Source organism: Ambystoma mexicanum, chromosome 10, assembly GCF_040938575.1.
Source record: "Ambystoma mexicanum isolate Mex_15411 chromosome 10, UKY_AmexF1_1, whole genome shotgun sequence".
Classification (NCBI taxonomy): domain Eukaryota; kingdom Metazoa; phylum Chordata; class Amphibia; order Caudata; family Ambystomatidae; genus Ambystoma; species Ambystoma mexicanum.
In genome coordinates, this window is record NC_090932.1 from 970,561,609 (window position 1) to 970,571,892 (window position 10,284).

At 42.9% G+C, this 10,284-nt stretch overlaps 1 protein-coding gene across 2 annotated transcripts; it reads left to right on the plus strand.

The window, feature by feature from the left end:
• Positions 1-2,243: 2,243 nt before the first annotated feature.
• Positions 2,244-10,079, plus strand: RPL22L1 (ribosomal protein L22 like 1). 2 transcript variants are annotated; one of them, XM_069618761.1, is made up of 4 exons: positions 2,244-2,316; positions 5,487-5,579; positions 5,836-5,957; positions 9,835-10,079. In XM_069618761.1, exons 1-4 carry the CDS (start codon positions 2,308-2,310, stop codon positions 9,977-9,979), a joined length of 369 nt encoding a protein of 122 aa, XP_069474862.1. In that variant the 5' UTR covers positions 2,244-2,307; the 3' UTR covers positions 9,980-10,079. The 2 variants fall into 2 exon arrangements, with proteins under 2 accessions (XP_069474862.1, XP_069474863.1); XM_069618762.1 differs by having other exon boundaries at positions 2,266-2,316; positions 5,490-5,579.
• Positions 10,080-10,284: the final 205 nt, after the last annotated feature.

Genomic DNA, 10,284 nt, shown 5'->3' on the forward strand with positions numbered 1-10,284 from the left:
GGCACATGATCCTCATGGGAAATAGTTAACTGAGGTGTATTGATGAAGTGAGGTGTTATAACTCCTGGAGAGAGGGGTCAGAACAGTTGGATTGGAAGAAAGGCTCATGTCAATTAAGGGCCTCAGAAGTAAGTACTGTGACAAGGAAGAGTAGGAGTAGGTAGGGGTAATGAAGCAAAATGGTATTATGTCAACTGGCCGTTGTTCTTACACAATGCCAACCACTAATTCTTACTAATACCCAATATGAAAAAAACTGGTTTATTCTTCTTTTTGTCTGCTTATTTGACCAACACACTGTCTCCTGCAACTCACAGGAGTCTCCAGCAGAGGGATATGCTCAGTAGATTAAGTGGGGTGGTAAATCGAGGCGGGGCTCTCATTAGGGGGTGTGGACTAAGCATGTGTGTACTTAGGCCATGCCCCCTAACAACAAGAGCTTCCCCTCACCAACAGGGTGTGTGGGGAACTAGTGAAAGTAAGAGGCTGGGGCGTACTGGCATTATTACCTTTGGTGCGCTCAGCCATTCGGAGCTGGGCACACTAAAGGTGCAACACCAGTGTGCCCCAGCTCTCACATGCTGCAGTCAGCCTTTCATTCAAGGCAAGGTGTGGTTAAAAACCACTGGCTCCTTGAATGAAAGGGCGGCCTGCTGTGTGAGGACTTTCTACTCCAAAACAGGAGGAGGGCTCGAAGGCCCAGCCTCTCCTTTTGTTTTAGAGTAAGAGTCATCACGCATAATAAAGCCTTGTTTAAAAGGCTTCATGCTTCATGCTGACTCTTTACTTGGAAACAAAAGGAGAGACTGGGCCCTTCAGCCCTCCTCCTGTTTCAGAGTACAGAGTCATCTGGCAGCCGAAGCCACAGTTACACTGACTGCTTGCAGGTGTCAGTGCTGACACCTGCAGGCAGAGCTAGCCTTAGGGAGAGGAGGGCCAGGTGACCGCCCTGGGTGCCACGCCCCACAGGGCACCATTAGCCCCTGCCATGACAGCTCGGGGGAGTCTTTCAAGGGCTCCCCCAAGCTGGCGTTATGGGAGAAGACGCGGCAGGCGGCTTATGGCTATTCAATGCTCCTGCTGCTGCGGGCACATTTAATAAAAATAGGGTGCTGTTTTCTGCACCCTAGTCTTATTAAATGTGCCCCACTCCTGCGTGTGCATTTAATAACAAAAGGGCGCCATTAGCCCCCCACCAAGCCAGGTCGGGGGAGTCTTTTAAGACCTCCCCTGAGCTGGCATGGTGGCAGGAGGTGCAGCAGTCGCCCCTTTGTTATTAAATGCGTCTGTGGCAGCGGAGCACATTTAATAGCAATAGGGTGCACCCTATTCACATCATCACCCCCTGGTAAAAAAAAAAGTGGCACATTGCGGGGCGCGCAGGGTGGGCGAGGTGCCAATTCGTGCAGGGCGCTACCATAGCTCTCAACCATTTGTGACGCAAAGGCGGGTGAAATCACCTGATTTTGTTTTTGGCGGGTGAGACGCCCATTGGAATGAATGGGCGTGCAGGAGGCTTGGCGGGTGAGTCAACCCTTTACAAGGCGGGTGACACCCGCCAAACGCGTGTGAGTTGAGAGCTATGGCGCTACTGCCCCTAAGACCGGCTAAGACCGGCCCTGCCTGCAGGCAGTCTGTGTAATTGTGCAGCGCTTCAGATACACGGCTGCCTGAGGTGTCTGCATGGCTGGAGCTAGTCGGGGGTCGGCCTCAACAGTGCCCCAGCTCGGCCCTGGTGCCCTTTCTGGAAACTGCTGGGGTTTGCCCCCGGCCAGCTTAAAGTCCTGGATATGCTATTTTTGCCTTTGTCCCGCCCAAAATAATTCTAGCCCCAATGCAAGCCTATTGGAGAATTCATTTCTCTCCCTTTCCTTGACTAAATCTCCCTCCCAGATGCTTCTGAATCTTGGCATCAATTAATAATTCGGTATTGTTACTAAATCATCGTGATTCTTTATGAATGTGCTGATCGTATTTATTTCTAAAAAATGAATGCAAATATTTGAACATACAAACATACATGGCATCGACGGGTCTAGGCAGCGACGCATCTAGACTGCGGACACGTTACGGTATAGTAAACATAAACATTAAATTCCCTAAAACAAATGAGGAACCTTTCTTCTTCTAGTATGGCTACTCTGCAATCCCATGTTTTGTTATGAGCGGTCTAGTTCTTAAACGTGTAGCAGAATCTTGAAGTCCTCGGTGACGTTCAGCCCGTGAATACGTAATGACATCATGGCATATATAAAGACGCACCCGAAGTTTGTCACTTCCTTTCCACTCCTCGGGCAATTTGGAAACATGGTGCCGGTGAGTGCAGCATGGCTGCCGTTCATGGCGCATTGTTGCCGGTTTGTGCCACGTAGCGTGCAGTGTCTAAGTAGTAAAACAAATATCCATACGTTATAAACCCTTTTGGAACCCGGTGTGTGGCACAGCAGTGGACCGTGCATAACTACGGACGCCACATGAATCTCTGCCTTGTGACAGCTGTAAGGTTGCACATTGTACTGTAAGCCTCAATAACATGGATGTAGACCAAGGCACGGTGTATTTCAAGAAAAGATACATCAACCGTAGTTACGCCTCTTAAAATATGCTTCCTTGCTTAAGACTTTTGGCGAGTAACCTGTACCCCTCACCCCTCTGTCCACATTTGAAGAGCCTAGGTTGCGTTCTGATTATATTAACGGCAACAGGATACATGTGGGTTGCTTGTTTTGCCGGTTGCAAGCAGCCCGCTATATTGCGCTTTGTTGGCTCCTTTGAGCTATTTTTACCGGCGAAGTGCAACTGTAACGCCAGGGTATCCATCACAGTAGGCTGGCTTTCAGTTTATTAGTTGGGACGAGAAAGGGTTGTTCTTGGAAGGTCCTGAGCTACAAGTAGATAACACATGTCCAATATGACATCTGAAAACGTGTGTTGCCGCCTGCATAACGTTAATGCATTGTTGGTGCTGCTGACACCCGTTTCTCACGCTGTTACTTTAATCTGCAGTAGACCTGGACACTGATGGAGAAAGGGAAGGGGTGAATGCAAACGTAAATGTTGGGCAGCACCGTTTCAGGCATATGCGGTTCTGCTTGTGTGTATAGTGTTTTATGCTGGTAATCTACATTGCCTTAACGGCCTTATTTTCCCTTTTGGTCTTTAATTTTGTCGTTTTCGATTGTATTGCTTTACCAAAAGACTGTAAATAGCAGTCTTAAAACAAGGGACACGTTCATATTAAAGGAACCTATGCGCAGCTACGTCTATCCGGTGCTGACCATTTAATGCTCAGTGGTTGCTTTTTTTCCCCGTCACCTCTCCATATTGACAACTCACCTTACGTCCCACTCCAGTTTTGCCTAACCTCATCGTTTTCTGCTTTCCATAAATTCCATCCCTTCTGCATTCTCTTAATCGTGTTTTCCTCCTTCCCGCTCTCAACATATACTGCAGCTCTACTTGTATGTTCTCCCTTTTCCTGCTCTTTACCTGCACAGCTTCTTTCAAAATATTTCTCACTTAATCATCTGCGTGTTTCTCTCATTATTTCTTCAGACCAAATTCCTCTCACTTCTAAACACAGTATCATTACCCAATTAATAGTACTCCGTTTCGCCTGAGACACATGAGTACATTTATGCAAGGACACATACCTCATTACCTTCAAACATTTATTGACTCGCCACCAGTGCGTCAGGTTTTCTTAATGGTAATGTTAAATTGTTTTGTTAATTCAACCTGTTGACTGGTGTTATTGAATTATTTTCTCCTTGAGTTTACACCATTAAAGCTGCCACAGTAGCCTATGTATGGCCGATTGAGTGCCAACATGTGGTGGCATCTGTTTGTCTCTTGTACTAAACACCAAATGGATACTGGAGTACTGTCGCTGTTACAGGTCCATGGGTAGGTGAGCCCTGTAGTATGTTAAAGTATGCCTAATTTGAAACATCGCTGGAGGAGCTGTCTGACCTGGGGCATGTGGCCAAGATTTTCTGGTGAAACTGAGGGTTAGGGATCTTGCAGCACTCTTGTCCATGATATTCCGTTTGGGAAGAGTCTGACACTGCTGTCGCTCCTATTGACAGTCAACACTTTTGCTTTACTATTGACAATGGTGCGTCTGTAGTCTGGGCCAGCACATAATCTGTGTATCCTGTACTGTTTTATGGTTGCCAGGCATGTGTTTGTTGCAGCTTGTGCTCAGACTTGCTTCATGTGCTTTTATGCAGAGCGTTGTGTGTGGAGTAAAGACCAGGTCACAACTTTCTTTTCATGATCTTTAGTGGTATTGTTTTTTTTTTTTATATAGTGCACAATTGCTGTTTGTATGACATTGCAGCACTGTATCAATTTCGAACAGTGAACTCGCTGCACAGTTTTTGGGCCAATAGACTAGAGCCTGGTGTCCATGCATATCGTTTCCATTAAGATTATGTCTTGATTTGTAGATGTTTGGTTGAGAGGTTTTTTTAATTACCTTATAGGCATGTTGTTGCGGCTACATTGAAGTTATCCTGGAGTTGTGTTGTGTATTCAGTGATCCGTCTGCGCTTACTCTGGTATTGGGTTTCTCACTTTATCCATATTGAAGGACATGCCAAATTCATTGGCAGTTTTCTGAAGAAATGGCAAGACTTTAATTGGCAGTTTTTGGAAATGGTGGACATCATGTCATGAGTTATTTATTTTGCATTAAATAAAAAAATATGAATATACTATGCTGATCTAGTTCAGAGCGTTTGCTGGCGCAGCCCCAGCAGTTACACAGTTGCAAAACTGAAGGGGAAATGCATTTGAGGAGAGACGGCTGTAGATGCAAGGATTAAATGGCCGTGACATCAATGACTCCATTGGGGTAATCGGGCAGTCCAGCCTTACGCAGAATTGTATTTGGTTTCATGATGGCTGCATGCATTGAGTTGTCAATGCATGTAGATGGACGTAAACAAAATTAATTATATATTTAAGTGAACATTTTTTCTTGAAACGGGTAAATGGAAACGGTTCATTTAGTCCGAACTGGATGCAGTGACGTTAAGGTTATGGTTCCAGCGTAACACAAATCTTGCAAGTAGACCGGTGTTGAAAGTGATGCCTCCCTTAACTCTTGAATCCATGAGCACGGATGACGTCACATTGTACATTGACATCACTGGAAACTAGTGCACACTGAATTCTGCCATTTCACAGTAATACACCCAAATTAGTCCATAGTGGCTAAGCATTTTTCCTCTGAAAGCATGCACTACACACGTCTATAATGTATTTCTCCAGTCTTGAAGTAGAGTAGAAAATGTTTTATTCTGACGTAGTTTCCAGTGGTAGCCAACTTAGCAATGAACCACATTTAGACTTGCCGATTGAGTGTTAAAACATATATCCACATGAACCTGTACTGAAACTATTTTGTGAAGTCTTCTTACAATGTTCTAAGATCCTGTCTGCCAATCCCAGCAATTCAATTGTTTTTGTTATTCTTTTAGCAGAAGGATAAGAAGTCTAAGAAAGCAAGCTGGAAATTTACCCTTGACCTTACCCACCCAGTAGAAGATGGAATATTTGACTCAAGCAACTTTGTAAGTATCTGTTAATTCTTTGATAAGGTATAGTCCTGGCTGTCCCACTATGGTAATTTAGCAATTTTTTTTTAATGGTGTCAGAATTCTGTAACTTTGAATTATGAACCTATAAACCAGCTGTATGCTCATGGATTGTGCGTGCGTTATCAATAATTTGGTTTTGGTTTAACATATTTTATAACTAGGGTTAACTTCCCTAGTTTGAGCCTAGGGCACCATTCCCTAGTGTCCTATTCTTTTTTTGTTTAAACAGGAGCAGTTCCTGAAGGAGAAGGTTAAGGTCAATGGAAAAACCGGGAATCTTGGGAACGTTGTTCATATTGAACGTTTGAAGAGTAAGATCACTGTAATATCTGAAAAACAGTTTTCGAAAAGGTGAGTGAAGTACTATTTGAAGTGCTTCCTAGTCTGTTTTTTCCAACTTGACAACCATAGTTCTCTCGCTTTCCCTTCAATGAATAATTAAATGCTGTAGTTCCATTGGAAGAAAATTAGATGTTTCAATTTTAAATTGTGGTTTGTCTGCATGACCTTGCATGCTGTCAGCTGCTTTAATAAGGTGGTCGGTAATTAACCTCATATTGGTGGATGTACTGTCCAATCCTAATGTGCAACCCTAATGTTGCCTCTTGTAAGAAGCTACACTAGTAGAACATCCCAGAGCTTTATTTTAAGTTGAGATCAATCTTTCCTGCTTCTCTGGCAATAGTGCTGCTTTACTTATCAGCATACACTTACTGCTTTAAAATCTTAATAAAAATAACTTATCCATGAATAGTAATGCGAAAATATTGCTTGAGCTTAGTTTTTAAATAAGAAAAGTGATGCCCCTGTGAGTAGATCTGTGTAAGAGTGGGCCTCCTTTACTGAGAGAAGAGGACAAAATCAATGGGTAATCAATCCCTCCTTGAAAGGGACCTATTTGAATGCTAATGTTCTATAATAATGTTTTCGTAGCAGTTTGTGTTTAGCACACATGCTCTAATTGCCCACTAAATGTGTCCTTAGTGATGCAAATAAATATCCTGGTGATATTAAAGGACCTAATCTTGTTTGAGCTTTAGGGTGTTCTGTCCCTTCTCCGGGATCACCAGACATTAGTTTGCTGGTGGACAATTAAAATAAGGGAAATGACAGGAGGAGGAGGGAAGGAGACATGGAAGATTGAATATGTGCATGTATCTAGAATGGATGTAAATAATGTGAATGATCACTCGGCTGACTGCATACTTTCAAAGGTCTAGAGAAGTAGGCTGACTGCATACTTTCAAAGGTCTAGAGAAGTAGGCTGCAAGGACAAAAGACCACATCATATGAATTGCTTGTGAATTAACGGTCTGGAGAAAATAAAGTATTTTGAGGAATAGGATTTCAAGAATTAACCCTGCTTCTAATTTACAATTTGCGGTATACACCAAGAAACCAGTCCTCTAAAATTAATGACTCTGGCCAGGGTTTTCTAGTTTGAGATTAGGGATTCATCTCACCTATGCTAAAAATCAAGTAAATGTCTAAGTGCAACACATTCACACCCTCTACAGCTGACATGTGTTTGCAGGCCTATTCCACTCCTGGATACTCCATAGGCTACAAATGGCCAGTTTCCATAGACTGGAAAGCTGGGAGGAACTACAGGCACACTTAAACAAGGGTTGCTTTTGGTCTGTGGCTCTGCTTGGAGCAAGGTCCTGGCCTAGGTAGCCTAAGTTCTTGAAGCCTGATGGCGATAACGTAGTGTGGGAGGTTGGATACCGCCTTCATTTAAGGCTGTACTCTTCTGAAAGTTAATTTTGGCTTTCAGATTTTAGATACAACTATTTGATTCTAGATTTGCTGTCATGTGTTGTAGGTTTTATAGCAAACCATAGATCTATAGCGGTTAAGCAGTTTAAGTGTCGAAGACATGGACAATTCACTGCTTTTGGCGGATGGCAGCGCAACACCTTAACTCTATTCTTCACTATTTCCTTTGCTATCTATGTTCTTCGCTGTGCTGCTTCCATCACCATCCTACCACCCTGGCTTCTAGGCGACATCCCTTTCTCCGGCTTCTTTCCTCTTTTCCCTCCCCCTTATTGATGGGAACTCGCTTAGTTAACTTTGGGTGTTTGTTTATTCACATCTTGTTCTGTTATTTTTCTGTATTTCTTTTTATTCTCATTTTCTGCTTCTACCCCGCCATGCCATCTCCAATCCTCTCACTTTGTACTTTGCATTATTCTTCCACTGTCCACACTTAAGTTTCCTTTTGTAACTCTGATAACTCATCTATCCTACCGTTTTCTTTTTCCTCCTCACCATTCAATCTTGGTATTGAATGCACTTTCCATCTGCAACAAAGCCCACTCTGTCCCTTATACTGTCCTTTGTCTCAGTTTTCACTTTTAGTCTCACTGAAACGTGACTCACTCCAACCTTGCCACTCATGCTTGATTCTCCTCTTCTACTTTTTTCGTACACCCTTTTCTCCCCCTTTCCCCTCAGGCAATGGGAGTGGTGTCAATATTCACTTCTGTTTTTCATATACCTTCCTCTTTACAATCTTTGTCTCTTCCCATAATTTGGGTATCGGTTCTCGTGTTTCATAAAGCCTCTATTACTTTTCTTTTGATCTTTTTCCCTATTAAATTCTGTAACAGTCTTGTTCTTACGCTTACTATCTTCTCCCACTTGGTTCTCCTTTAATTCATCTTGGTGGTTTCAACCTCCATCTTTCCTCCAGCCACCCATCTCTGTTCTTGATTCCTACCATCTTGCACCTGTCCCCACTCCTTCACACACTGGTTCCTCTTTGGAACTCCCCTTGTCTTGCCCTTCAGTTTTGGGCCTTCTTGTTTATCTTTCTGACCACTCTTAAGTCGTTCTCCCTTATTTCCCCACCTCTTTCATTTTCACTGTGACCTGTTTTTTTGACCCATCCCTATTTACTCTACATCTTCCCTTCCCTCTTTGGATGCTCTTGCATCCTTTTCCATCGACACATTTGCTTCAACCTCTGTCCTTGATGCCCTTGATTCCCTTTACCCTTCCTCTTTCTTTCACGTAAGCCATCTCCAGCATGGCTTACTCAGCTCCTCGTTTTTGCATCATGCTGAACGCCTCTTGAGGAAATCTCTATCCTATTCTGACCTTAATCTTTCCTCTCACATTTCTGACTGATGCTGCTCTTGTTGCCAAACACTACCAACCTTCTTGACTATCTCCTCTTATCCCTGCCGTTTACTGGCGTCCTATGGTAGTGTAACACCACGGGGCGTTGCGCACATGTAAGGTGCATGGGCAGCACATAATGATGATGCAGCACGTGTTATGCGTCATGGAGGAGGCAATGTTTTTTGCGGTGGTCTCGGCCTGGCGGGACTGGTGATAAGTATGTGGCAAAGTGTAAGTGCTTACTGGATGGGAGTAATTGCGAGACAACGTATTTGGGGTTTATTATGGTACATTCTTAACGCCGAGTGGATTTTGGTGCAGATTTTGGTACATGGTTATGGTTGCCATGTGTCCAGTTAATTCCTGTGTGGAGGATTGTTTGTGCAGTACTGAGGTTGGGAGTTTTTATGTTTTTCAAATGGCCAACTTCTAAATGCAGTTGCTTTTTAATGACTTATGGTTTGTGGTGGTTACTTAGTACTGGTTTAAAAAAAGGTGTATGAGATTGAGAATTTGACAAAAATGTTTTTTTAGAAGAGTGAGTTATAACGAGCTTAGTTAGCGGTAGATTCTATAGAAGGTTGACATAGTTTTAAAATTTTTTTTTTGCTATGCTGGTTATGTTCTCTCCTCGTTCTTCTTGATGTGTCAGCTGCTTTTGACACTGTTGGCCACTCCCTTCTTCAGTCCCTTTCCACTATTGGTCTCCATGGTTCTGTTCTGTATTGGTTTCATCTGTATCGCTCATATCACACTTACTCTGTATCCTGGGCTGGATTTAACTCTCCACTCCTTCCTCTACAGTGTGGTGTACCACTTCCATTCTTTCTCTCTTGGCCCCAAACACTAGAATGCGCTTCCTCTTCGATCTCTCTCCTTCACCTTAACTCCCTTGCTTGCCTGTTAATTTGTGCTTCTCAGATTGTTTATCATGGGTTGTATGGTTTATTTGTATTCCTGTAAAGCACTTTGGTGTATAGCGCTAAATTCGACTTTCATTGTTTTCTCCATGACTGGTTATGTGCCAAGACATTGGCAACCTTGCCAACATTTTGTAGATAAAGAAGAATAGTGTACCTTTTTGTTTCTTTCTTTGCAGGTATCTGAAATATCTGACCAAGAAATACCTTAAGAAGAATAATCTCCGTGATTGGCTTCGTGTGGTTGCATCTGACAAAGAAACCTATGAACTGCGCTATTTCCAGATCAGCCAGGATGAGGAGGAGTCCGAATCCGAGGACTAAAATAAGTCTTTGTGAAACAGATTCGAAAGTGTGCATAATTGAAACCACCTTTTAGGATTGCACATTTGCTTATTGCTGATTAAACACTTTGTACAATTTTCATGTGTGGTAAAATATTAATTAGAAACTATTCTGTTGTAAAGGCAAACAATACCGTAATGTGTGTTGCAATAAGACCACTTGTAAAGTTGTGTATTTTTTACAACTGAAAACAAATGTGGTGTATTGCGTTATCTGTTCACCTCTAGTTGGCTATGCAGTAAAGGTAATTAGACACATGCTGCAGAATTTTCCAATAACCCAAA